This window comes from Phocoena sinus, chromosome 2 (genome assembly GCF_008692025.1).
Source record: "Phocoena sinus isolate mPhoSin1 chromosome 2, mPhoSin1.pri, whole genome shotgun sequence".
Lineage (NCBI taxonomy): Eukaryota > Metazoa > Chordata > Mammalia > Artiodactyla > Phocoenidae > Phocoena > Phocoena sinus.
In genome coordinates, this window is record NC_045764.1 from 172712162 (window position 1) to 172739873 (window position 27712).

At 53.2% G+C, this 27712-nt stretch overlaps 1 protein-coding gene across 5 annotated transcripts in view; it reads right to left on the minus strand.

Annotated features, from left to right (window-relative positions):
- BCL11B (BAF chromatin remodeling complex subunit BCL11B) overlaps positions 1-23150 on the minus strand; it is a 92118-nt gene extending 68968 nt beyond the window's left edge. For 2 of the 5 annotated variants that reach the window (XM_032622908.1, XM_032622906.1), the window contains exons 1-2: positions 22922-23150; positions 9188-9553 (exon numbers count right to left, since the gene is read on the minus strand). In XM_032622908.1, the coding sequence (XP_032478799.1) occupies positions 9188-9553; positions 22922-22979 (424 nt within the window). In that variant the 5' untranslated portion in view covers positions 22980-23150. Of the gene's footprint in view, positions 1-9187; positions 9557-22921 lie in introns of all 5 variants that reach the window. The other 3 variants (XM_032622907.1, XM_032622905.1, XM_032622909.1) reach the window with 2 other exon arrangements.
- Positions 23151-27712: the final 4562 nt, after the last annotated feature.

Below are 27712 nucleotides of genomic sequence, written 5' to 3' on the forward strand. Positions count from 1 at the left end.
TCCCTCGTGCTCCATCACAGCCCAGGCACTGAGGGTTCTTCTTGGGTGGGCGAGGACCCACGCACCTGTTGGCACCTTTGAGCCTGGACTCATCTGCCTACACCTAAGGCTGTGTCCACACTTGGAACATGAAGGCGGTGGAAGCTGCCCAGGGTATTCAGCCAGGGTCAGCAGCCCTGATCAAATACTGCCTCGGCTTAGAGAACCAGCTTGCTGTCTCAGGCTGGGGGATGCACCCTGCCCTTGGTGGTACAGCCAAGTAACTGCCTTCTCCTCTCCACACCAGGAGGGGGGGATTCTGACTTCTCACGTCCAACGAAAGGCCCTTTTGTAGCTGTTTTGCCACCCAAAGGAGCCTGGGGTCCCAGTTTCCATGCTGTCTGAGCAGCGGCAGGCAGCCCTTCTCCCAGACCTGTCTCTCATTCAAGTGGTCCCACCTCTCCCTCCCAGGCCTCCCCTCACACACCCACCTAGCCTCAGCACAGACTCCTCCTTCCTGAGCGCCCCCCACGCAGGGGAGCCTGCAGAGCAAAACCAGCAGACCAGGAAGACAGCCCTAAGGACACCCACTTAAAAACAAAATAAAACGAAGCCTTGGGCTTCCCTGGTGGCGCAGTGGTTGAGAGTCCGCCTGCCGATGCAGGGGACGCGGGTTCGTGCCCCGGTCCGGGAAGACCCCACATGCCACGGAGCAGCTGGGCCCGTGAGCCATGGCCAATGAGCCTTTGCGTCCGGAGCCTGTGCTCCGCAACGGGAGAGGCCACAGCAGTGAGAGGCCTGCATACCGCCAAAAAAACAAAAAACAAAAAACAAACGAAGCCTTGCCTTCTCCAAAAAGGCCTCCCTACCCCTGAGTCCAGCTTAGGGCCTCCAAGTCCTGAACCACCCCACCCTGCCATCTGGAGCTCCTCCCTGGGCTCAATTCCAGCAAAGCTGACACTCCTGCCCCTTAGGTCACTGGCTGCCACCTAGCAGTGCCTGGGCCAGGATGGGTCCAGATTCTGTGGGACCTGAGGTTTATACAATGCGGGGCGGTCCTCTTAACAAGAAAACAAATACCAAGCCACATCTACAACACTGGGGACAGTGCCCAGAAGGAGCCTGGGCGCTCAAGGTACCCCGAGCCTAAATTCCATCAGTCTCACAGTGCGTGCACCAGGTCCTCCCAGAAGAATCTCCACAGCGAGGGGCAGAAGGGGACCCTGTTTATTCTGTAGTGTAACAGTTTTCATTTTCAGCCACCAATTTCTTCAAAGAAAACCTACTTCCAAGCCCAATATGTAACAAATGAGGAAAGTGCCCGAATAAACTTGTTTTATTCAATAAAATTAAACTTTTTGGCTTCTTTAGGAAAAAAAAAAAAAAAAAGGAAGGGAATTTAGGTGGAAAGTTGGAGTCCACCCCCTACCCTGCTGCCAGGCTCCGGCAGCTGTCAGAAACCGCTGGGGGCTCCTTCTCATATTTTGGCTAAGGAAGTTCAGGACCAGAGAGGGGTAGGGTCTGCTCAAGGTCACACAGCATGCGGGCCACAGGTTTGGGGCCTGCATCCAATAAGCTCACCTGCCTGTTACTAACCCTACCCTGGGTGGGGGTCAGCTCCTAACAAGACAGTTTCTTTGCACAGACGGCTGTAGGCACACAATCCACAGACATGCCTAAGACAGGGCTGGGGGGTCCACTGTCCTGATTCCTGCACCCCACACTAGACCCCAGGTGCCATCACGGAGCTTCACCCTTAGGGTGGAAATCGGGAGCAGAAGGGGCCCCTGCCAGCCACAAAGATCCACGTGAACCCCGGGCGGCCTGGGCTCCCTGGAGATGACCCGGTGAGGACCCCATGCCACCCTGCGAAGGTCACTGGCTGGAAGTCAGTAGCCTAGTTTCTAGACACAACCGTGCCACTGACTCACAGGGTGGCTGTGCAAGGCGCCTAACGTCTCTAGGACTCAGTTTCCTCGTCTACAAAATGAAAGTAATATCTGATTTACCGCCTTGGTGAGGCAGAGACAGTGGATGGGAACGTGGGATGAAATATGACCACCGGCAGCCCATGCCTCACCACAGGAAAGAGCATGACTGCCGGAGTTTACACCATGGGCCCCTGTTCACTGGCTGTGTGACCTTGGGCAAATGACTTAACGGCTCTGTGCTTCAGCTTCCTCTTCTGTAAAGTGAGGTTGCTAGGAGGATTAAATCAGTTAATATGTGCAAAACCCTTCAGTGACTGGCATGCTGTAAGTTCTAATAAGGATGTGTTAAATTAAAAATCCAAATATGAAAAACTCAGTATTTTTGTCTCCTCGGTGAAAAGAGAAATCCAAGGGCACAGGGGGTGACAGCCAGGCTGCCTTATTTATATAACTTACTGACGTAGAGCCCACTCCAAAGAGATTCTACAGCTGCTGGTTATGCATTAGTCAGGCACGAAAATTAGGGGGGGGAAAGCTGTCAAATGCCTAATAAAAAACTTAAGTCAACTACTAACTATTTACTGTCAAATAAAAACCCTAATAATAATAATAATAACTGAGGCTGAATGCTGGTTAGGTTCTCCGCTTGGGAGCCTAGTGCCTTTTTCTCTCACTCTCTTGCTTTACGTTCCTTCTCCCTTCCTGCCCTACTGCTGGAAGCAGGGATCCACCTATATAAATCACAGATAATAAGGTCCAAGACCTAAAAAGGGGAGAAAACAACGACCCTCTAGCTGACCGGTATTTCATGTCTTCTTAATTCAATACAACTTCCAACTACGACTCAGTGCTACAGTCATGTTGTGTAGCCGCTGACACTCTTTGCCATGGTTTGGACAGTTTACCAAGGTACCTGCCATCTCCTGCCTCCCTGGGAGGCCAGCAGGACAGGGACCACTCACCCCCCGTTTACAGGTGAGGAAACCAGGACTCCGTGAGGGGAAATGGCTTGCCTCAAGCCGCAGGGCTGGGCAGCCTGGTGTGGCCAAAGGTCACCTGTCCCTATTCAAGATAAACGGGGTCTGGACTCAGCCCCGCCAGCAACCAGTTACACAAGCTCAGACAAGTCTCGTAATAGGCAAGAACGGGGAATCAGCAAAGAGATCCTTTCAGCTCAGGCCAGGAGGCCAGAACCCCCATGCACCCCACTGGCAGGTCTGTTATTAACAGTTAAGAATCTACAGGGACCTATTATATGCATACATTGTCTAAACCAAACCTTATAACAAGCCTGAATGGTAAGAAAGATTATCTCCATTGTACAGCAAACAGATTTGGAGAAGTGAACATTTGGCTGTAGGTCATACAAGTCACTGGCAAAACCCAAATTCCAGCCCTGGTCCATCTGAATTCACATTTTATTACTCGCTTTTCTGCCACCTTCACCAGGAAGTATGGGCAACTGTATGAAGATGCCTGGGACTGTGCATCAAGGTTTCTGGGGGCCTGAGGCCTCCTGGCAGTATCTCCAAGTGTCATACCCGGGACAGTCTTCAAAGACCTCCTTGAATGGGGTCTAGAGATAGTGCCTGCCACCAGTGGCTCCACCAGCCAGGCAGAGTTAGAATACCTCTTCTCCCTCAAGGCCTCCACACCCTGTGCTATCCAAGGAAGCCAGGCAGACCTGAATCTGATTCCACTTTGCTGTGTGACCTCGGGAAAGTCCTTTAACCTCTCTGAGCCCCAGCTCAAAGTGGGATTAGAAATATCTATATTTCAGAGTGGGGTTAATGGTATCTGTTTCAAGACTGACGTCAATTTCAAGGTGAGATAACCTAAGAAAAGCACCCGGCACGGTGTGGGTGACCAAGTTGGCCCCCTCTTCCCCACAACCCACAGGCCCTGCCCAAGCTCTGAGGTCAGCCCTGCAATGCCCAGCACCCCAGCCGGAGCCCAGGGCCATGTCTAGAACACTCCATGACTCCTTGGTGCAGACAGAACTAGTAATTAGCTGTCACGATTTAATAATAAAAAAGATAATCCATGCCACAGCACACATGGATTTAACTAATCTTAATTTGAAGGGAAAATAACAACTCTAAATATATCAAATGCAAGTTTTTTAAGACAACCTGCAAGTGGGGTTTATCTCCAGTTTCCAGCACAAGCAAGTTATTTAGTTTCTCCCACTGGCCAAGCTAATATTCTTTTTTTCACACTTATTTATTTTTTACAGTCTGAAACAAACGTTCTCAGAGCAGCATGTAAATCCTCCAGCTGAGCAGAAGCCCTTTTCTGCAACGCATTTTGTCACTGGGACCCCAAACCAAAGCTCTGGTCTGTGCCCTGCCTGCTACGTGAACCCCACCCCCTACCCGCAGACACACCCCCGGCCCTTCCCGGGTTCCCAATAAAGACAGAGCGGGTGGAGCCGTCACACCAATGACCTGCCCGCCACCTCCAGCCCAGGGGGACCTGCCACGTCCTGTCACCCACTGCCTGTCTCCTGCATTTCTCCAGAAATCTGACATTTGGGGTTTTGGAGGAGGAGCAAAAAAAAAAAAAAAAAAACGGCAAAAGGCAAACGTGTTTCTGACAGCTGATAGCTCGCTCCTTCCGTGATAGCTTCTTTTGGTTACGGAAGGGGTGATAACATGCAAAACTAAAATACCTGTGATCGGGGGCTATAAAATAGGAATTCTAAGGAGGAATCTGGAGAGAATGGCTGAGAGAGATATCCAAAGGAAGTTTTCAAGCTTCTGACTTAGAAAAGCAATCACCTCGTGCCACCAGGCAGGGTCCATGCTCTTTTAAAAGATTTCTAGATGCTTCCACTTCTCAGTGGTCTATCCAAGGCCAGACCCTGTGCTAGGTGGGCGCTTAACACCCTCACCTCATTGAATTCTGAGCATGAAGCCAAAAAAGTAAGTGCAGACAAGGAAACTGAGGCCCAGAAAAGTAAAGTGACTTGCCTGGGCGGGCGCGTAAATCCCACCCTGGCCGACTGGTAGCAGAGCCTGTGCTCCTTCAACACCCCCCCCACCCCCGCCCCGGACCCTACCCCCAGGGTGACCCGCCCTCAGAGCTGTTACCATATGACAGTGATGTGACTGAAGACAGGAAGGAGGGGTGACGCACCAGACGGGACAGTCGTCCTGAGGTTGTTTCTGATGATGGCATCCTCAGAACCCCACGGAAATTTCTCCCTGATCCCAGGGAGACCTACAGTACTAACACCAGGAGATGACAGAGCCAGGGGGAGAGCAGAGCATCCGTAAGGGAAGGGGGAGGGTGTTCATATTTGCAGTATGTGCACCGTGCACCAGGCACATGTCATTTAAACGCCACGAGTGTTGTTAGCTAGGTTCCCAGATGAGGAAGCTGAAGCTCAGAAGGTCAACTCACAATGCGAGGGGCCGCCAAGCAGCAGGGTGGGGCGCAGACTTGGGCTCTCCAGCGGAGGCCGCAAACCTGGACACCCCAATACCCCCTTCTCCTCGCCCCTTCCCAGGATGCCCATCCCAGATAACAGCTCAGAGACTCATGCTCTTGGCAAAGCCTGGGGGCCACTCATCTCCCCTCCCAGGCTTTACTATTCCTGCTCCCCTTGATGGATGGGCCCCCCAGCTCCATCAGAACCCTCCACGGAGGCAGGGAGAATGCAGCATGAAGGGATCTTGAGAAACGTAAAGAACTCCTATACAGGCAGACGTGTATCCGATGCTTGCCCCTGAGTCAGATCTCCAGCCAAAGCCCTCACCTCTGACCTCTGACCTCTGACCAGTGCCAGCCCTCTGTCTGCAGATGCACCTTGGACACAAGCTCCAGGGACCTCCTCCACCCGCAGCTCATGCAGCTCGAGCACCCCGGGCCTCGACCGCACACATCAAGGGCAGGGCCGCTCACACTCCGGCCATGTCCCCCAAGCAGGACAGAGCAGCGGCCCAGATGGCCATCCTCCCACATGCTCCCACCCCCTGGATGTTCTTTCAGGTGGGGATGTCCGGGGCGGGGGGACGGCAGTAGGTGAATGAATGAATGAATGAATGAATATCCTCCAGGAGACAAGGCTTCAGAAACGTCCTCCTTCTACTCTCCTACTTCTCTATCATTAAAGAAAAGTAAAAAAGGAAGAAGTAACTATTTCTTTTATACCCGTCTCCAGAATACCATCTCAAAGGAAGGGTCCAACCCTGGTGTAATGATCTACGGAATTCCAACACAGTTCTCACCCTGGGGATGCCCTTAACGGTGGAAGGGATCCCACATATTTACAGGCCAGCCCTGCCCATCCATCTCTGGAGCCCTGCCTCTAGAAGCACCTGGCAGGAGGAGAGTTGGGACCTGCCTGTCTGGACCACGCTCAGACTGTGGGCTCCAGGAAAAGCGGGACCCTCACGACCACCTGGGCACCTCGCCTCAGACAGCCAAGCCAGAGGCGGAGTCCCAAGGATCAGCCCTCCCCGCCCTGACCAGCTACCGACCGGGGCCAGCTCTGGGGACAAGAGCGGAGCATGGACTGGCCGGAGCATGCCCCTGCCACGGCCGGGAAGCAGGGACAGGAGAGGCCTGGGCGAGGCCAGCGGTGCCAGTGGCTGGGGCAGCAGCTGTGTGGATTTCCGGAAGCCCGGGTGGAGAAGCGCCTATAATTCTTAGTCCCCCTCTTAAAATATAAAGACTCAATTATCTCTGAGCAGCTTGCTTTACACATGAATTGACACATTTATTTTACAATAAATAGCTGAAAGTTATCTGTGTTTCCTTTACTGTTAATCTACACAGAGAAATAATAAACAGGGCTTGTCTACAAAAATGCAACTACTGCAGTCCTCAGAATTCAATTAAGCTAAAATAATTAACGCTCCCACCATATTAAATGACTATACATTTGAGCCACTGAAGTTTTGTTCTTTAATCTTTCCTTTTTATTAAAAAAAAAAAGAAAAGAAAAGTTGGTGCCAAAGTAGGGAGGGGAAAAAGCAAAAAGGGAAACTGGGAAGGAGAGAGCATGATGGGCTGTTAAAATGGAATGGTCGTCTTCAGCTGACACAGCATGGAGACTGTCTTGTGCTTTCGATTAAAATAACATTTTAAATGCTTTGAACAAACATATCTCTTTAGACTTCTAAGGGATTATTTTACATATTTCTTCAAGAATGAAGAAATCCATTCGTCCTGTTGCTGAACAGAAAGGGCCAAGAATATCTTTCGTCACACATAGAATAAAAATGCTGTAGGCCACTGCAGTATTACAACCCAAAAAGGGGGGGGGGATGGCAGGGGACGGGGGGACAGGGGGGTGAGGACAAAGCTGCCCTGAAGATTAACTTTGCCTTTTATGAAATCATAAACAAACCTACCCACGATGATTGGCAGCCTCTCATTGGAAAATACCTGCAATGCGAAATGAGGATTCGGATGGGTTCTGGAGAAAGCAGGAAGAAAGCCCTTCCACTGAAACATGAATAGGGGACCGTCTCATCGGCAGAAGCCACCCTGAAAGCTCTGTGTGCACTGATGCCAGGTGTTTATACCACTGGTGAGAACTATCCCTCTAGCGTCAGACAAAGAAAAGAAACACAGACAAAAGGGGCCCAACACCTTTGTGGATCACGGCTCCGGCCCTAAGGAAGGATCACTCAGATCTACACGGTGCTCTGAGAAACCAGGGTTTACAGGACTTTGGCCTGAACATGTCAGACACTTTCCTCGAGGCCCTTGGCAACTTAAGAGTGTGGGAGACTTCGTGCTAGGACACCCACAAGAAGGCCAGCCGCACAGGCCAGTCTGGTTAGACGGGGTCTCCCCAGGGCCCAGCCGGTGCCTGCAGGGATCTGCACACCACCGCAGTCTCTTCACAGGAGAGAGAGTCCATTAATCCCACTGTACAGATGGGCAAAGGGAGGCCCAAGGTCACAGAGCTGCCAGGTGGTTGCCGCAGAGCAGCTGGGCTCGCTGCATCGCCCGAACTGCCTGCTGGGTGATGGGGGGTTCCTGGCCATGCCCATCCATCTCACCTGTGGGAGCAGAGTGCCCCACTTCCATCAGGCTCACCCCACAAGGACCACCCAAAGCCTCAGTCCATCCAGTCTGTTTTGGACCAAGACACGGTGGAGATGGATACACAAACCTCCCAGCCAAGCACCTGCTCGTGTACCGCCACACCAGAAGGGACCCCCGGGAGAAAAGTTCCACTAGCAAAGCATTTGTGGAGCCTCTGCTCCTTTAACCCACACACCAGGCCTGCCAGGACTGTCCCTCCCGGTGACATGTGGAGAAACTGAGGCTGACCCTGAAGGTAGTCCAAAGTCTATCGGCAGGGTCTAAACCCTCACCCGCACGAACTCTGATACCGTCTTGCTGCAGGACAGACTGCTGTTTCTAGGAAACACAGGCCAGCCAGGGCCCTGAGCTCAGAAGTATGAACCGGAAGCAAACACTCTGGGCTGCACGGAGCACAGGCTCCCTGGAAGAGGCTCTGGTGCGCCATGACCTTGACCCGGAGAGGACCTGATGCATAAGCCGACCTGCCAGGGGACGCAAGCCTCTACACCTGTCCTACAGGTGTTAAAAGCCAGCTGTCCGGATGACCGGCCAAGTGGGCACGGCAGAAGGTACGGCCAACCTCCCCCAAGGGGTACATGCTCCAGCAAGCTCTCACAGGCCCCTCCCCAGACCTACGCCTAGGATCAGGCAACATCAGAAGGAGCCTCTTTTGACAGATGGGAAACTGAGGCCAGAGAGCAGAGGAGAAATGAAGGCCCCACCCACATGCAACATCTCGTAAAGCCTCACAACCACCCCGACGAGATGGGTCTCATTCACTCCACTGCACAGATGTGGAAACTGACTTGTCCAAGTTGTGAAGAACGAATTCCACCCAAGACTATCTGGTTCCAAAGCCAGAGACTAAGCCAAGAACGCCTGCAAAGGGAGGGCCAGCTAGCCTTCCGAATGTCCATCCTGTCCTCCTGGCCGCCTACGGATCAGGCCCCACAATGGAGCCTGTTGCCAAAAGCACAGCGACCATCATCAGCCCACCGGGCCTCTCCGAGCTCCAGGCCCGTCTCCTCCTGAGGGTCACTGGACGGTGGGCCCTCGGCCAGGGCGAGCCCACCTGTGGCCCCATCCTGGTAGCCCCCGGGCCCTCCCAGCACCAGCACCCTCAGACAGAGGGCGAGCCTCCCCCCCCCCCCCCAGCAGTGCGAGGGGCGAGGGCAGGCCTGGGACCCGAGAGGTGGCTTCGGCAGCGGCCAGACGAGTGCAACGTTCCATACCTGCAATGTTCTCCTGCTTGGGGCAGATGCCTTTCGTGGGTGAGAGCAGGTGGTCATCTTCGTCGGGGGTGACCTGGATCCCGATCTCCACCGGCTCGGACACTTTCCTGAGCTCAGAGCGTGAGGAGGGCGGCGGGCTGCCCTTGTCCAGGCCTTTGTCATAGCAGCCACCCAGGCTGCCGCCACACTGCTTCTTCTTGTGCTCTATAAAAACCAGGATGTCCCCCAGGGGGAAGTTCATCTGACACTGTCCACAGGTGAGCAGGTCAGGGTCGGGGCCCCCCACCATCAGCCCCAGGCTGCTGGGCTCCTCTATCTCCAGACCCTCATCTTCCTCGAGGATGGTGGCCTCCACATGCTCAGGCTCTGCTGGAGAGAGAAAGGAGAAGGGAGGGGGGGGGCAGAGAAGACAAGATGGGCTTAGGCAATCACAGGCACCCATCGCTCATTCCAACCCTTCCCCACCAAGAGGCAGGCCCCTCCGCTGCAGGATGCTAGACGTCACCACGTCCTCCCCACAACTCCTGGAGGCAGGGGGTTCACCATCCTGCGTGCAACAGATGGGCAAACTGAGGCTCCCGGAGCAGCGCTGCAGCTCCCAGAGGTTGCTGCTTAAGTGGTACTGATCTTACTGCTTTCTAGTTTATTTCCTGCCAATTCCGCCTCTCCCCCCACCACCAACTCAGCATAGGGACACACACACATGACCACCCGCACATCCACACACATCTTGGTTTCACCAGAGACTGGGCCGTCTAGAGAGGTGTCTCTCAAACTCTGCAACATCTAAGAATCACCTGGGAGCTTTGAAAACCCCCGACACCCAGGCTGCACCCCAGACCAACTACACTGAGAGCCAAACATCAAGCTGTCTTTTCCTTTTTTTTTTTTTTTTGTAAGATTCCCAGGTGATTCCGATGGGCGGCCAAGGCTGAGAACCGGGAGCCAGAGCTGTCTCTCCCCGCTTAGGCTCAAGCTGCTCCCTCCCTTCCCTCCCACCTTTCATTCACGTCCTCCCCATTCATAAGAGTCCTGCATGCATTCCTCTACCTGAGACCTGGCTGCACACCAGACAAGAAAACAGAAACCCAGACGGGCGTCCCAGGGCCAGTCCTTACGAGAGAAAGGAACCCACGGGCTCAGAAAGCAACAAGTGAGCGTTGGTTCAAAAAGAAATATTGAAAGAAAAAAAAAAAAAATGCAGGGAAGAGACGCTGGGAGTTGGCTGGCTGAAAGCGGGAGCCGGCTTTCCTGCCAAACACTCTGCTCCCGGTCAGCCTTCCATTGCTTTGTAGATTTCCCGACACTCACCAACTCCCCACTGTCCTTTTTTATTTGTTGGTTTTATTGTCACTCCCAGAAAAAAGAAAAGAAAAAAAAAATAATTCTTCAGACTACAAAAGCATTTCTTGGCAGATGACAAACCACACTTTCAACGGGCTGTACATTTTCATATTTCTTTAGCAGCCGATATATCTCCTTTCATTCTTTTTTGTAGGGGGCACGGGACCCAAATATTTTGAAGCTAGTAAATGCCTCAAAAAGCAGCAACCCCCTCAGGGAAAACTGGGAGACACTGGCAGCTGAAACTGTCATAAATAAGGGAAGCGGACGGTGAGGTTGCATCCTTCCTCGGGGTCTGAGCAAATTCGGGGTGGAATTTTTCGAGAGCAAATGTCAGTCGTCATGTAGATAGCACAAGCGGCAGGGTCTTCAGAGAAGCAAGAGGGCAGCCAGAGGTCTGAAACCCGAGGAGGCAGGTACATTTTCTGTTGTACGGTATTTAGGAAAGGATAATGAAAACCACAGAACAGAGGGAAGAAATGGAATGGGGGAAAACACATTCCGTGGCAGTGAAGTTATTGACGGGTCAGAGCCAAAGAACAGACAATTTAAGGAAAAAATTCTGTGGCATCTTCCATCCTACATATAAATCACTGCTCTGTATTTTCTGAATACAAGCTTCTCCAGGGCCTGTGAGAGTCCATGTGTAAGACCGGATAGACGGCACATGTAACATGTATGAACTAGGCATGCACGGGTCAGTGCACAGGTATTGCTGAGAAGGGAAGTGACAATTTGAGATCCCGCCTGTGCTTAAAGAAAAGCAGACAGAACCCTCGATGAATTACACGTAGAAACGCACTGGAAATGTGACCGCACAGAAACACCCCGCAGATGAGGAAATCCGAAATCTCTCGTCTGCAATACCTCTAACAAAAAGAACCTATAAGGTATGAGAAACAGTGTGCACAAAGGCAGCCCCAGAAACCACTGATTACACTTTAAAAAGAAATCGGGGTTTATTTTAAAAAGAGTTGGAAGACAATGCTACATGATTCATTTACCAATTTATTTTATGAAAAGACGCTTTGCTATGGTTAAAATGTAATCACAACCCTCACGCTGAACAGTGGTTCTAGGGGGGACTGGGTTCCAGGTTCCTGTGAACGGTTTGCCAGAATGTAAAAGGTAATTATTCAGTGCCTCTTTCCCCTTTAATGATCTAACATTGAGCAATACTGTTTATATTGAAAAGCTCGCACCTTTAATTACCAATTACATATACATAATTTCAGAGCCAAAGGAGAGGGCTGTGAAAACAGTTCTTTAGAAATATAAGGACGTATTGTAGGCCATTTCTAGAAAAGGAGCTCTAATAAATGGGGGGAGAATGTCAAAATATTGTTTTGTTAAAAAGAGAGAGAGAGAGAGGCACAAAGGAAATGCGCTAAAATGCAAAAGAAAAAGGACAAAATGAAATTGAGAATTCAAATGAAACAGGGGTGAGTTCTGTGGAGGTACCCGGGCCCTCCTGAGCGGGCCTGGCAGCCGGCTGCCTCCATAAGGGCATTTGATAAAAATAAACAAAGACAACAGCTCATCCATCCAAATCCCAACTTGATCATCCTTTCTGAGGATGGGGAGGTGTTTTCTGCCGTCTAATTTCATCTTTGGTTTCCTTGTTTTGGTTTTGCTTTTCATTAACTTTTTCAGCCAAGTCCATCCATCCGTACTCCTGGTGGGAGTTTTGGGAAGAAGCATGAATATCTCCTCTCTGTTGGGAGGTTTTAAGCTACATAATTTCAAATTTCTTTTCTCTTTTAAAAGAAACACAGACGAATTTAAAAATGAGCAAAGGTCACCTGTTCATAAGTGTCCCTCCCTCGCCCCTCCATCTTTTGCTAAGGACTCTGTACCAGAACTTTTTCCTTTTTCTCCTTTTTTTTTTGTTTTGCTGTTTTGGGTAACATCTGGTATTCTTTCCTTTATTTGGCGGCCTCTGCCTTTCACTTTCCTCACGCAGCAAGCCCTTGTGAGTCCCAGTAATTGAGTTTGAAAATAGCCGAAGCCGTTCACTGGGCTGCAGGTCTAATTTCTCCCTCCAGCCAACCAGCCTGAGCAGCCAGGCGCTGCTGGCGTCCCATCCTGCAGACGGCTCTGAACTCGGGTCTCCAGACCCCGGGTCCAGCTCACTGCCTCCTCCAAGGGCGTGCAGGAGAAAAAGAAACACAAAAACATCCCCTTCCCCCGCTCCCCACTCGCAGTGCTGAAAGTAAAACTCCTTAGGATGACAGGGGTTTTCACCCAACTCCAAGAATGGGGTTCCCTCTGCCCAGCCCCTGGCACGTGGAGCTCTGGGCTTTGACTCTGCAGGAGGCACTTCCCAGGAAGGCAGCGACGTCACCCCGAACCCCAAAACTGTCAAATTTCTAGGCCAGAGCAGGTGGACCAAGACAGCTTGCTGAATCTCATGTTCAAGGCCTTCGGAGACACCCCCAAAGGGCTGTGGTTTCACTTCCGCTGGCAGGCGGATACCGAGCTGGGCGTGTGGGGTGCATGTGTGTGCGTGTGTGTGTCTGTGTGTGTGTCCCTTCTTAGAACCCTGTCCCTCACAGAAGAAATAAAAGGAGAAAGAACCACTTGCCCAAGCTCAGAGGAGGGCAAAGTGAGACGGGCCTGGCCCCCACCCCAGAACCTTCCTTCCTCTGACCTGTGGGCACCTCGACGGAGCCCACATAGCCTCAGAGAACCCGGCCCCTGCTGGGACAGGCACCCAGCGACCAGAAAGCACCAGGAAAGTGAAAAGCCACATACAAACGAAACAGCCTTTCAAATTCCCAGACCCTACAGACCAGTCCCTCAGGCTGCCCTGTCCGGCAAACTTCTTCAAAAAAAGAAGGCGAAGATGAGGTCTTTTCCCCTGAGAGGATTTTTGCTTTCACGCAAAGCTCCCCGAGTGTCAGGCAGCGCTGGAAAATACTGCTGCCCTCACTAGTACGAGCTGAATAAAGTAGAGGGATCGCTAAAATGTTTGACTCATTAGAAGGAAAAATGAATGAATGCAGCAGACGACCTGTTTAAACGTCGGGTATCAGATTGGGGTGGGTCCTGAAATGTGACGTCCGAAAGCACATGGACAAACGTGTATTTACACGCACACACTTACACATTTGTTGTAATTTTCCTTTACAACAAAACCACATTTAATTCACAAGGCGAGGCCTCCTCCCAGCTGATAAATGCGTTCAGAAGCAATGAAATCAGGGTTCGCAGATAATTATGGACGTTGTTGTTAAGTGGACGAGGAAGCACTTGGTCCTAAGACTCGCTCCCCCATGCTTGGCTGGGAAGGAATGTGGGCAGAAGACAGATGGAAAGACATCATTAACACCGGCCCAGCCAAGCAGCCCACAGGCCCCCGGCAGCTGCAAAGGCCTAGCGAGCCTTACCTGGTCAGTGACTGCCCTATACACACGCTGGGCTCCAAGGGCCCCGCCCACCCTGGGTCTGCCCTAACAACTGCCCCTGCACCTGCCCTTCGGGGAATTCCAGCCAAGGGGCGGGCCTCCTGCTGTCCCCAGAGCACAGCGTGTGTGCCCTGCTGCACACACAGCGCACAGGCCCGTGTCCCCTTACCCCTGCACTGATTCAAATCCAAATCGCTGTCCTTAATGGCTAAGCCACAGACCAGGAGACACCTACATAGAATTATCGATTCAGTGATGGGGGCGTGGGTGGATAAGGGAAGGATGTGGGGAGGAGGGGTGCCAGGCTCTCAAAATCTTGGGCCACCAACGTCACAGCCGCCATCCTATTTGCACGAGTGTTTACAAGAAATGTTGAGCATCCATCCGCCTGCCGGAGCCCTGCCTCTGACTGGAGACGTTACACCTGCTTCCTACGAAGACGGAGCCTTTGCCAACCAGCCCGTGCTCACCAGTAATCTGCAAACGGATCTTTTCACTCTCCTCCCCGCGAACATTCAGGGAGGGGCCGAGACCCCAGGCGACACCTAAACGCCACTAAAACGCGAACTCGACGGAGCACGACACTTTCTGAGCTTCCATCAATGTTTAATTTATTGGCTCCAAGAGAAAATAACAACCGTGTGTGGCGGGGGGAGGGGTGGATGGGAGAGAGAAGGAATCAATTCTTGGTGGAGAAAATAATCTATGACTAGATGACGCTTAAAGGCTCGACAAGACATTTATGAAGTTCTCCGCACAGAGGGAATCGCGCAGTGCCCAGCAGAGGAGTCGCAGATAAGCGGGGAGCCTCAGGCGAGCCAGGCACGTGTTCCGAGGAGGTTCCTCAAGGGGCCACGAAGGGTCAGGACGCAGCCGGGTCCCTGACCCCCCGTCTGCCCACCAAACTCTCGCCTCCAAGCAAGGACCCGACCCAGGGAGGGTGCAGCCAGACTGGTGAGAGACAGGTTCCACAGAGAGATGAGCTCTCTCTTCCCGGACCACCTGCCCTCCAGGGAGAAGGGCTGAGGACTCCAGCCTGTTCCAGGTGTCACCCAGACCCCGAGCCTCCTTGAGACCCTCAAAGGCCACCTCCCCAGCGCCCTCAAATCCGCTGCAGGGACGGGCACGCACCAGGGCCGGCCACCACCCCACAAGGCCCCATCTGCTCCATGCCAGACACAGCACACGCCTCAAAGTGAAATGTTCAAGATTTCTGACATCTGGGCAGAGAGAAGGATGCCAGGGCACAGCCTTATCTGTAACGTGGATTTCCCTTCCCGCGAAAATGACCCAGGGTCTGGCTGACTGGGCCCATCATGGGGAAGGCTTGGCCTGCATTTCAGGAAGGCGGGGGTTCCTGATCCGAGGAGAGGTTTGGGGTGCAGGAAGAACCCAGCCGGTAGACTCCAGGTGGGGAGCTCCGAGGGTGTGAGGGGCACCCCCATATACATACACACATTGTCCTCCATGCCCCCTGCCTGGTTTCAGAATACTTTAGCGTGTTAAAATCAGCTCGCTGCAACACACCCTAACTTGCTCCACGGACTCAGTCCAACCTCTCCCCCCTCCCGCAATGCATCCCGCAAAACTGAGCTCCGGAGGCCGGGTCTCACACATTCAAAAGCAGGAAAAAGAGCCCATTAAGGAAAGCAGCGTTCAGGTGTATTCACACAGCCCGTCCACTACTAAAAGGTTACTAAGAAAAAAGTCAAGTCCATGAGACCAAAGAATGGAGTGACCTATGATTTGAGAAATAAAATAGTTCTTTAAAGAAAAAAAAAAAAAAAAAAAGGAAAGGTACAGAAATACTTCTAAACACATTCAGAAGATTCCATAAAATTGCAAACGCCTTAAATCTTCAGAGACACAACAGAGCTCATAACGATGCGATATAAAAGCATTCTTCGGGTCCCAACGAAGAGATTTGTTTTATTTAACGCTGTGCTTTTTCAAAGGTGCTATGCAGAAGAAAAGGAACATCCATACAGGACGCTGAGCTACAAGCCCTTAACTGGAGGAGATTCTGAGGCTGACAGCAAACTAGCAAGAGTGGAAGCTGCTTTCAGCATCTCATTTCCAAGGTAGAAATTTAAACAGGATCCTCCACCACTTTTTTAATTCTTAGCAGGGCATCCATTTCTGAGGTCCACGTTCATCACAGTAACATTGGCATTCAACTTCCTTGAGTCATTTTTGTGTGTTGTTTTAGCACAGAAGTTGTTAGAACATTCTCAAGTGTATTTGCATTTCAGCAGTTCAATTGAAGGGGGTCATAAAAAAGTTGTGTAAAACAGAGGATTTTTTTTTTTTTACTTTGAAGTTACCTAATTTTGTGTGGTCTGGGATTTCATTATAGTACCAGAGCTCAGTCTGTCTGATTCAACACCCAAGCAGATGAGCTGCCTCGAAAAAGAAATAAAGAATGAATTTCTTGAATTTCAGCAACTACACAAAAGACTTGCATATGTCAAAATGCCGGACGACAGTCCCCGTGAATGTAGCACCATTAATCAAAGCGCAATCTGGTGTCACTTTTGCCAGTAAAAACGATGCTGTTCCCCTCACCCCGCTCGCAGGCTCGTGCAGAAGACACACGAAGTGTGTCCCTCTGCTTTTCATGTGTCTCCAAATAGCCTGCTCTCGGCACTTTTTATACACGCCTGGGGAAAACTACTGCTCCAGGGAGGCGGTCAACAAATGGCTTTTCTTGGGGAGGGGACGACAGCTCGGGTAGATCTCACTGAGGTTTGGCTCTCTGGGAAGGAAGGAAGATGTGTGGGATTGGGAGCCGGGGGTAGGGAAAAGGACACACAGGCCCCCAGGCCCGATCGTGTGAGTAAATAGAGCTGGAAAGTGACAAAGCCATGCTCAGAGCAGCCGGGTGACACAGACATTCATCCCTGGTCTTCTGATGTGCCCTCTCCCCATGAAAAAAATACCCCAGTGGGCCCACAGCTAACACCACCTGCAGACGCGTGGCCGGCATCAACAACTTGACCGTGGGCATGGTCCCCAAGGAGCATTTACTGTCCCTTGTCTTCCCAGATGTGACAACAGCATTAAACTTAGTCCAAAGTACCTGGAGAGTTTCAGCTAACGGTAAGACCTAACTGGACAGCCAGAAGGTCCTTCCTTAAGCCATAGGAGATGGAGGAGATAGTCCCCAAAGGTCAAGGACCCCATCTTTACCCTCCCCCATAAAATATTTTTCTTCACACATTGTGGTATCTGTAGTCTGTGTTTAGTTACAGCTTGTGAAACTCCCCCAAGTTCCAAGGCAAAGGATTGGGGATTTCTGAAATGAATTTTTTTAACGGTTTTCTGCAGGCCAGAGGCAACTGTCCCAGCCCAAGGCTTCGAGGTGACAGTGACGCCTCATCTCTGAGTTGTCAAATGAGCTCGCTGCCACAATATGCTTACAGCAGGCTCGATTCAAACATTAAATGAAGTAGAGAAATCATCAGAGAAATTGCTGGCCCTCTGTACTGGAGAGTGAAGGCTCTTGCTCTGCCTGATGACAGCGCTAGGCTTTTGTCTGACCTAATTTATTTCTCTTTCAGGTTAGAATAAAGCACTCCTTTCCTGTCGCCACGTAACCTCTTCTGCCCATATATTGAACTCAAGTAGAAGACTCTGGGTTAACTGTGCTGTCTGCAGATTTCTTTTTTTTTTTTTGCGGTACGCGGGCCTCTCAGTGCTGTGGCCTCTCCCGTTGCGGAGCACAGGCTCCGGACGCGCAGGCTCAGCGGCCATGGCTCACGGGCCCAACCGCTCCGCGGCACGTGGGATCTTCCCGGACCGGGGCACGAACCCGCGTCCCCTGCATCGGCAGGCGGACCCTCAACCACTGCGCCACCAGGGAAGCCCTCTGCAGGTTTCTTGAACTTGGAGAAGAAGACATTATAGATCCACAAATTCCGTGATCAAAAGCACACGTATTCCCCAGCACGAAATTACACGGTTAGGGGAGAAATCGTGTCGTTAAAAGCCATCCATTAAGGGCACCGTTTGGGGTGAAAGGTATTAGCAACGCTGGGTCTAGCAAGCACATACTCCTTCCAGACAAAGGTTTACACATTGAGTTGGCATTTTATCTCTTTGGGGAACGGTGCTGTCTCACTTAGTACAGTGGGAACATTACCTAACAAATGGAATTGAGGATCCAAGTGTTATAAAATCTGAGCTGAAAAGATCTCCGCTCATCAAGCTGTTTTAGACGCATGACTCCCGAGAGCAGTGGCAGATCCCCAGGTCTGTGACATGCAACACAGGAAGGGACAAAACGAGGTTCACTCTTCCCAGACCCCCTCACCCCATCAGGCATGCCTCAACGACCTAACGCAATTCAGAAAGTCAAGACCACAGAGTAACCGGAGGAAACACGCCCATTCAAAGCTAACAATTGTAACTGTTTAAAAAAAAAAAATTAAAAAAAAGAAAATTGCCCCCATCTGCCTAGTGAGGGCTTGTAAATCAATGCCGATGGCTTGAAAATAGATTTCTCAAACTTATATTCTCATTTTGTCCTGCTCGACTCTCTGCAGGAAAATCAATATTACAACTTCACACTTAGGACATTTTGCAGCAACGTAAACTGCTTTCGCAGCTGATGGAAGCCGGGTCCCGGCCCCTCGCAGCGACGGCTCCACGCATGACACGGGCACCGAGCTCCCCCTAGCTGCCAAGAGGCGCCAGACGCTGCTGGGCGTTGCAGCCTTGCCATCAACTAAAAGCCAATTCAACTGAAAGTTTATTTTGGAAAGTATTTTATCACAACAAGCAACAGAGAATGTAAAGCGATCGTTGAAAGGAGATGAAAAGGAAAAAGAGAAGGCGGGTGCAAGCCGTGTTCTAAGCCCAAAGACAGTGCCAAGAGCTCGATTCTGATAAGGCGCTAGAAACCGGTGTCCTCTACAGTGGGAAACGGATCGATTGCTTTGCGCGCTTCCATCTCACCTGAGACAGATGCTAATTACTGTCCGGTGCACCCAAAATTGGCCTCCCCTTGGGTCAATAAGACCCATCTGGCCCTGCACAGTGGTCAGCAAAGCATCACACCCCAGCATCTGACTCAGCCTCCCTCCATGTTCCTAAGGCCGCCTTCACCAAAGCAACTGCATTCACTCCAGCACTTGAGAAATGACTCGTTTTCTGTTACGAAATATTTTGAAGGCCAGACAAAAATCGCCAAGGCCAAAGCACAGAGAGCCACCTCCCACCCTCATAAAAAAAAGGAAATATGCCCCCGTGCATAATTTTCAGGGACGGAAAGACTACCCTTTAAAAATATTATGGGTTGTTAAAATATGCTCATGGCTATTTTTTCTCTCAGGTGTGAATTACAAATGAATAAAGTCCGCCTGGCATAACACCTTGGATGAACACATTTCCATTCTCCCTTAGAATCAGAGCAGCTGACTTATATCACACTTCTAACGATATGGGGTTCCCTTCTGTGCAGAAGGGAGACAAGCTTCACTCCCCCCACCAACTACCAAAAAAGAAGAGGGACCCAGGTCTTATGAAATTTATCAGAGGCCCAGTTTTGAAAGATATGTGGACACCTGGAGATATACTCTACCCTGGGGAGTTAAGATAATTGTAAGCACAGCGGCCTTCAAAACACACAGCCACAGCAAAGCCTAAAAGGCAACCATGGAATTAACACACCCTAACTTCCGTGTCAAATCTTGGGTCTCTAGTTATTCTGCAAAATTGTGAATTCATACGGAAAATTACTAACCTTCCAAGGAAACCTGTTGGTGAGTTGTTGAAAAAATCACCTTCTCTGGGGCTGTGTAATCTACCCTGGCCTTATTTCCTTCGGGAAGCCTCAGAGCTCCTGCACGGCCTGGGGTTCATCTGCCTCCCCACTCACCCGGCCTGGCACAGTGGGCTCACGGCCCTTCCCTCTGCCTGGCCGGTCACTGGTCCTCATCCTACCCTGTCCACCACTGTCACTGTGTTGTTTTGTGTTTGTTTTTCTTGAAAGCTGTGTCTGTCCTCCGGTTTTAAAAGCCACATCCATCTGGGTCAAACATTTTGAAACAAACCAGAAGCCTCAGTCTTCATCCCCAGCTGTCTCCCACTCTCTCTTTTCTACCTCACTCCTCTTCTCACTGGCCCTGTCTGTAAATTTAACCAGCTCATTATGGAGCCCTTCTCCCACTTGCCAACCCCCCTGCAAGATGATCGATGCTGTTTGTGTGCTCTTCTGTTTCTCAAACCATCAGTTATACTGAGTTGCATCATCTCTAAATAACCTGAGGCCGGCGGGCTGCCACCCAACTGAAGATGCACCACGTTTTAGGCTGTTTCTTTCACACTTGAAATCTAAAATGTGGACACCGGAAAGGGGCTGTGGCAGCACCCATTTTGCTGGCCAGGGCTCCAGAGCACCCGAGACCCACAACTCCTGCATCATTGTGGAAAGGCACACTTGCACAGGCCCTACAGCCTAAACTGTATCCAATTCTTGCCTTTCCCCTGCCTGCACTCCCACCTTCCGGGTGACATAGGACAGACAGAAAAGCCAGCTGCTTTTGGATAATAAATAGCCTTGTCTGAAAACTGGCTGGACCACTCTCCCTGCTTAAACCCCCGCATATGCACTGGGCTCCGTGCGCTCCAGGAAGGCAGGTGGGATGTCCTTTGCCCCCTGGTCTCCTCCCCACCTCTCCTTCCCTGCCACTGCTCCAGTGTCAGCCGGCTTTCCCCAGCACTGCTCTGAGCAAGACTGAAACAGCTGTGAAACAAATGAAGGATGGAAGGATGTTGCACTAGGCACCCCTCGCCCCCCATGCCCAGCTGCCACCAGTCCTCCTGGCCAGGGCTTGCTCCTGAGGTCCCAGGAACACCAGAGAGGAGAGAGCAAAAGCAAAGCGAACCTACCTGCTTCTTTCCCCCTTTACACACAACTGCAAACACTCCTGGCTCCTTCGCTGCTGCCAGCTTGGCAATGCACCCCAGACAACTCCCCCTTCCCGGACTCCCCCCCCCCAACTTCCCCCTCCTCAAAAACAACCCTTGCAATTATACAGAGGCTCTGTGGGGCAAATTGCCTCCTGGAGAAATTAGGCGTCTGCAAGTACAGACATTCTAACAGCCACTCCACCATCTAAACGGGGGAGGGGGGTAGAATAAGCGACTGCTAAAGGATTGGTAAAGGATGAAATGTCAACTGGTGATGAGGACCTTGATCAAACCAGGTTCAAATATGGTTGCAAAACATTTTGTTTTAAATGCAACCAGCGAGTCTCCTTTGATGTTACAATGATGAAAAATAGAAGTCCTCTTCCCTCCCTCCAGAAAGGTATCCCTCTCCCAAAGCAAGCCCACTTTAATATCTATTCCCTTCCCCCCAAAATAATAATAAATCCACAAATTCTTACTAATGTATCTGCTGTAACAAAGGAGAGATGGCAGCAGCAAATGCTCCGAGCAGATGGCGCCTATGCTGGGTTTTCAGGGGAGGGGAGAACCCCTTTATATATTTATTTATTTATTTAAATTTTTAAAAATATAACATAAATATTCGGCTCTCGGCCGCCCCGCAGCCGGTCCTCGGCGGCGGCTGGGCGCGCAGCCCTCTCCAGCTCCGCGCCGGCAGCCCGGCCCCAGCCTGACGAGGTGCTCCAAGGATTGCAGGAACACAACCTGCCCGCTGTTTCGATGGCACCCAGAGGACGTTTTCTTTCTATTGCAGTTTCAAAACAATTTAAAAAAAAAAAAAAAAAAAAGCAAAGGCGACCCAGGCACCGCGAGAGAAAGGACCGCGGGGAAAGGTTTGCGCGCCGCGGAGCAGCGGCCCCGCGGGCTGCGGCGGGCGGGGAGCGCTGCGAGCCGACCTTCCGGGGGTGCAAGCGTGCAGGCGGCCGGGCGAGCTCCCCTGCAAACCCCGTACCTGGCCCGCTCCCGCACGCTTCTTCCCTTTGCTAAATAAACCCGACTGGGGCGCTGGAAGCTGCTGCGTCTCTGCCCCGCTGCCTGACTTTGCCCGCCCCGCCACTTGCTTGAAATCCACACGATTTCAGCCGGTGGATTTCCACTGCGACCTGCCTTGTTTATTTAGATACGGGAGATGAAAGATCCGAGATAGGAAGATGGGTGAGAGATTGATAGATCTCTTTCCTTTTTTCTTTTTTTCTTCCCCCCCATCACTATTGTACAAGCACATCCCACTCCTAGCTAACAACGCTTTTTTTCCCCCCGTGGCGGGGATTTTTCACCAGCCCCCGATGCCCCCACCTTCTTTTGGAGTGGGGGAAAGAAGACAAGATCATCCCAGGAGACAGACGGAGGTGGGGAAATGGGGGTTGGGGTGCAGGAGCCCGGCAAACAGCCACGCAGCTGGATTCTTTTGCAAATAGCAAGAGGAGGGGAGAGAAAGGCGGCTGCGGAATCCTAGGACCGGCGTGGCCGGCGCCCTGCCCGGCCGGGTGCAGCGCCTGGGGGACTCGGAGCCGGCGGCCGCCCCTCGCCCCGCATCTCCCCCAGGCCCGAGCGCACCCCGCTCTCCTCCGCCCGCGCCGTCAGCGCGGACCCACGCGCTAGCCAACTTTTCCCCACTTCCCGGCTCCCCTCCCCCTCCGCTCCCCCAGCCCCCTCCCCCTCCTCTCCAAACCCCGCCACCAGCGCCGCCGCCGCCACACACGCCGCTCGGAGGGGCGAGCGTCCAGCCGGGATCCGCGCGCACACACACACCTCCTCCAGCCCGCGCGCCCCCTCCCCGGCCCGGAGCCCCGCTCCGCAGGCCCCCGAGCCCGAGGCGCGTCTGAGTGCGCAGAGCCCGGACTCTCCGGGCTGCAAAGAAACTTTCCCAAGGCCCCCCGCCCCCTACCATGCTCTGGGCCGACGCTGCTGCCTCTGCGAGCCCGCGGGCCTCCCCGGCGCCCGGCCCGGCTGCGCCTGGCTCGGTGTTCCCAGCCCCGGGCGCCCGGAGCCCCATCCTCCGGCCCCTCGCGCGCACGCCGCAGACACTTACGGGTGATGAGCTCCCTCTGGGACAAGTGCTGCGGGTTGCCCTGTTTGCGGCGGGACATTGCCCCGGCATCTATTCTGGCATCGCCCGGAGAGCTGCACCGATGGGGGGAGCCGGGGGAGGGGTCCGAGCCACCGCCGCTGCCGCCGCGCCGCGCCGCTGCCGCCGCTGCCGCCGCCGCCGCCGCGCCTCCTCCTCTGCCCGGGTTGGTGTTTTGGTTTTTTTTTTTTCCTTCCCCTCTTGCCCTCTCTTCCTCCTCTTCTTCTTCTTTATTTTGCGCTTTCTTCTATGCTGTTTTTTGTTTTGTTTGCAAAAAAAAAGAAAAAGAGAAGGAAAAAGAAAAGCCTCTCGATCTAAAATAGGAGAAAGGCAAAAAAAAAAAAAATCTGCTCTTGCTTGCCGCGGACTGGCTGGTTTCTTCAAAAATATATTCTTTTCAAGGAAAAAAACTGCTTACACTTCTTCAAACTGCTTGGCCTCCTGGACTTGCAAATGTCTTCTTGAACTTAAACCGGATTTTGCACCGGCTCCTGACACTTTCTTTCAGGGTCTGGTAGGTGGAAAGCGCACTTCTACCAGGAGGGGGGAAAAGGAAAAAAAATGCAAACAAATAAAAAATAGAAGAAAAAGAAAAGAAGAAAAAGCAAAGAAAACTTGGGGACTTGTCTCGTACCCCCTCACCCCGCCCCCTCCAGAAACCCAAAGCAATGTAAAACTGCCCCGGTTCGGTTGTTTCTGGGTTTTCTGCGGGCTGCCTGTTTTTTTCTCGGAGACTGACCCTTCCGAGGCTCTGGGGGGACTCCAGGAGCGGCTCCTTCCCAGTTCACCTGGCAGGCTGGCGCCGGCCGGAGAGGCTGCCGGGTCCCCGCGAGCGCTCCCCAGCGCTCCCCTGGCGCCGCGGGCCCGAGGGGAGCTGGGCCGAGGGGCGGCTCGCCCAGTGCGCCTGGGTCGGTGCGGGCGCGGACTGGGAGCTATAGATTGCAACGTGAAGATGGCGGAGTCCGGGTTCTCTGGGAGCTCTCGGTCTCTCTATGGCTGGGGCTGCCTCTGTACAATGGGATAAAATTCAAGTTCAAGTGCGGACGTGACGTTTAATCTGCACTAGAGACAAAAAGACCCAGAGAGTCGGAGCACTGGGGGCGACTAGCGGTGGCTTTTTAACATTGTACCCTGTAAGAGAACAAGAAAGCGCACACACACACACACTCACACACTCACACACACTCACACACACATTCGCCCGTGCGCACACCCGCAGTCCAGGCCGGCCACACGTGCAGCGTTTTAGAGCGCTCCTCTCCTCCCCTTGCACTGCCAGCGCAAAACGCCTGGGGGAGGGGGGGGGGAGGACGCTGGGCAGGATATTTTTAAATAAAAGAAAATCCTCCATCCCTCCTCCCCTCCAGGGAGCTGGACCCCGAGAGAAGAGGGGCGGAGTGCGCTGTGCGTGGAAGTAAGTTGAATCAACCCGAGTCCCCACCCACTCATCCGAAAGCTCTTGGGGGGGGGGGCGTGGGGATGGCTGTGAAAGAGGGTTGGGGTCGACACGGGGACTGGAGGCAGATGGCCAATTGCTTCATGTCCCTAGAAAAGTAGCTTGGTTGTTTTCACTTTTGTTTTATCGAGGGGTCGGGGTTAAACTTCCAAAAAGTGTCTCCATATAAATCCTGATATTCCAAACTCGGCGAGAGCGAAGCGGACGAAATAAAAGATGCTAAGAGGAGAGAATTAAGAGCACATTTGGGGGAGGGGAAACGTGAGACCTTGTCTGAGTCGCATTCCGGAAGGAATGTTCACCCCAATCTGTGCGCTCCCTCCACCTCATCCCATTAACTCCTTAGGGTGTACACGGACACCCCGGCCCCAACGTCGAGATCTGTGGGAAGCGTGGGGGTGAAGGGCAGGGCTGCTCCACGTGGGAGAGGTCCTCGTACCTGCTGACCCAGAAGTAGGTGTGGCCGGATCTCTGGACCCACTCGTGTGGGTGACCCCCTCAGGTCCCCCAGTTCCCTCCCACCCCCTGACAATTACAGCAGCCTGGAAGTAACGCCCCCATCCCCCAGGGCTCCTCCGCCCAGGGCAGGACTGGAAATCGCCCGTCAGACTGGGAAGGACACAGCTGCCTTGTCAGCCGTTTGATCTGCAGCCGGCGAGGACAAGAGGAGTTGTGGGCGCCTGTCCGTGGCCCGGGGACAAGGCCAGGCCGCAGTCCGCGTGGACCTCCACCCCCACTCCAACCTCCTCGTCCCTCCCCAGGCCGCAGCCAACTTCATCTACTTCGCGACTTGCCCTCCCGGCTGGGCGTGCCACGCGGCCGGCCCCCTCACCGTTCCCAGGGCATCTCGGGTCTGGGCCGGGAGGCGGCGAGGGCGGGTCCGGGCCTGGCTCCGGACTGGGCTTCGCGGGCGAGCCCAGCTGCACCCACCCCACCCCGCCCCCAGGCCGGGCCCTGGCGGCCTCACCGGAGCGAAAGGCTGGGCCGTGACGCCTCCGGGCGCGCCGCCTCCCTCAGGGCCTTTTCCTCTGGGGAGGATACGGGGCTGGGGGCGTTCGCCCCCAAGGTCGTGGGTCGGGCGACGGCACCAACAACTTAACAGAGCGCAGCGCCCATTAGCGAGGACAGAAAGACCTCTCAGCCCAAGCCACCCCCACCTAAAAACTAATAACAATAAAATGTGCCCTAGCGTGCAGCTCTGCGGACCGGGCGGCAGGGTCGGCGGACGAGTGGGTGGGGACTGGGCGGAGGGGGCGGCGTGGGGGGCGAAGGGGCGCGGGTGGCGAGCCAGTCCGCACTAGCTACCCACCCGGGGCTGCACGCTGCAGCCCATCACCCACCACCTACACCCCACCTCCACGTGGTCCAAAGTCTGGAAGCACCTCCTCCCATGCAGCCCTACCACGAAAATCTTTCCAGGAAAGTGGCCTAAGTAAGAAAAAAATGCCCACACGCACCTTAAATAAACTTCTTAAGAAAACCATAAACCGGCCATCCCAACTTGCCCACATTCTTAAATTTGGGAGAGCTCTCTGAGCACTGGTGGTGTGAAGTCCAGAGAGGGACAGCGCTTTGCCCAAGGTCACACAGCGCACGGGGGCAGGTCTGGACTCAAATCGCCGCTGCTGGCCCGCCTCTCCGCGCCGCCGGCGCTCCGGCGCCCGAAATCGCAGCACGCGACCCTCACCCTCCCGGGGCCGATTACAAGGATGGGGGACCCGGTCTGTGGCCTGGGGGAATGGGGCAGCCCCCTCCTAGGAAGGGGGCCCCTCCGCGGACTGTGCAGGGTGCCCGGGGGCCCCGGCTGCAGCTGCCTAATCGCGCGCGCTCGGGCGGCTGGGTCCAGGGATGGGGCACCCCCGCCCCACCTCCAGCAGGAAGTAGCGGGCAGGGGGCGGCGCGGGCCGCGACTGACCCGGGGAGCACTTCCTCATTGGCCCCACGCTGCCCCGACGGCGGGAAGAGGGACGCGCGGGCGGGCCGGCGCAGGGCTGGACACGCCGCAGCCCGCCGGCGCGCTCCACCTCGCGGCGGCCAGGGAGAGGCTGCCCTGCCCCTGCCCAGCCCTGTGCTGGCCCCTTCGCCCTCCTCCCCCTCCTCCTACTTCTCCTCCTCTCGGGAGAGGCGGCCGGGCGCATGCAGCGAGCGATCCCAGCTGCAGCTCCAGTCTCCTTTTTTTCCCTCTGCCCGTCTGGCACGGGCATCATTAGCGCTGAAAGCTGTTAATGTCTGGTCTCACAGCTCCCCCTTTAGTCTTGCTCTGCTCCCTGTCTCGCGTTCCAAGTAGGATCAATAGCTGCCTCTCCGCCGACCTTGACCTCTCCCTCGACCCCGCCCGGCTACGGCAGCTGGCCCCCAGTTTCCCCACTCTCTCGATGCCCAGACAACAGGCGGGCGGAGCGAAAGTGGGGTGGCGGAGCTCGGGTCACAGCCCCGTCCCTACCCCGTCCTCAGGACCCCTGGCAGGCAGCAAGACCCTTCTGAGAAGGTTACTGCACGCACACACACACACACACACACACACACACACACACACACACACGCAAAACCACTCCCTGACCTATCAAGCCTTTGTTTAGAGTAAAAGTCACTCCCATCCCCAAAATGGGGGTGTGGGGGGGGGGGAGGCAGGTGCTTAACATATGAAAATATAAATGGGAAAAGTGCAAGCACAAATGTGGTCCTAAAGTAATACCACAACTTCCGACTCTTCTTCAGAACCTGCTGTAGACCTACTGTGTGCTCCGCCCAGAGCTGGGGCTTTGTGCAGACTGCAATCAGACAGAAAGAAATGCCACATTTTCTGCACCATCTTTCAAAAAAAAGGAGAGGTCAGAAAGCTTTTTGAACTCACAAATATTTCTAGCTTCACAGTGCGTTCCAGCAGATAATCCTTAATATTTTTCAGTTTCTTTAAATTTCTTTATTGAGGACTAGTTCGGAAATCATAAATCATTTATCAAATCAGAGCGTCTTTTTATTAACCTTGTGTGGGGCTCTGATTCCCAGTGTGTGCTGCGTGGACCACGCCATGCAATGGGGGCAGATTAAACAGTCACGTGACCCCCAGCCGAGCTTCTTGTTTAAAATTCTTTGAACAATTCTCAGTGCTTAACGCTTAGCTAAGGTGGGGCTCTATTCGAGATTCTGCAATGTTATCTTTGCCTTCTGAGCTGTTATATTTTATATTATGTCTTTACAGAAAATTGGAACGAATCGAGATGTGTAGTGTCAGTAAAAATGGGAACTCAATATTTCTGCAGAAAGAAAATCGTCGTTTCATTTGTTTGTTTGGTTTT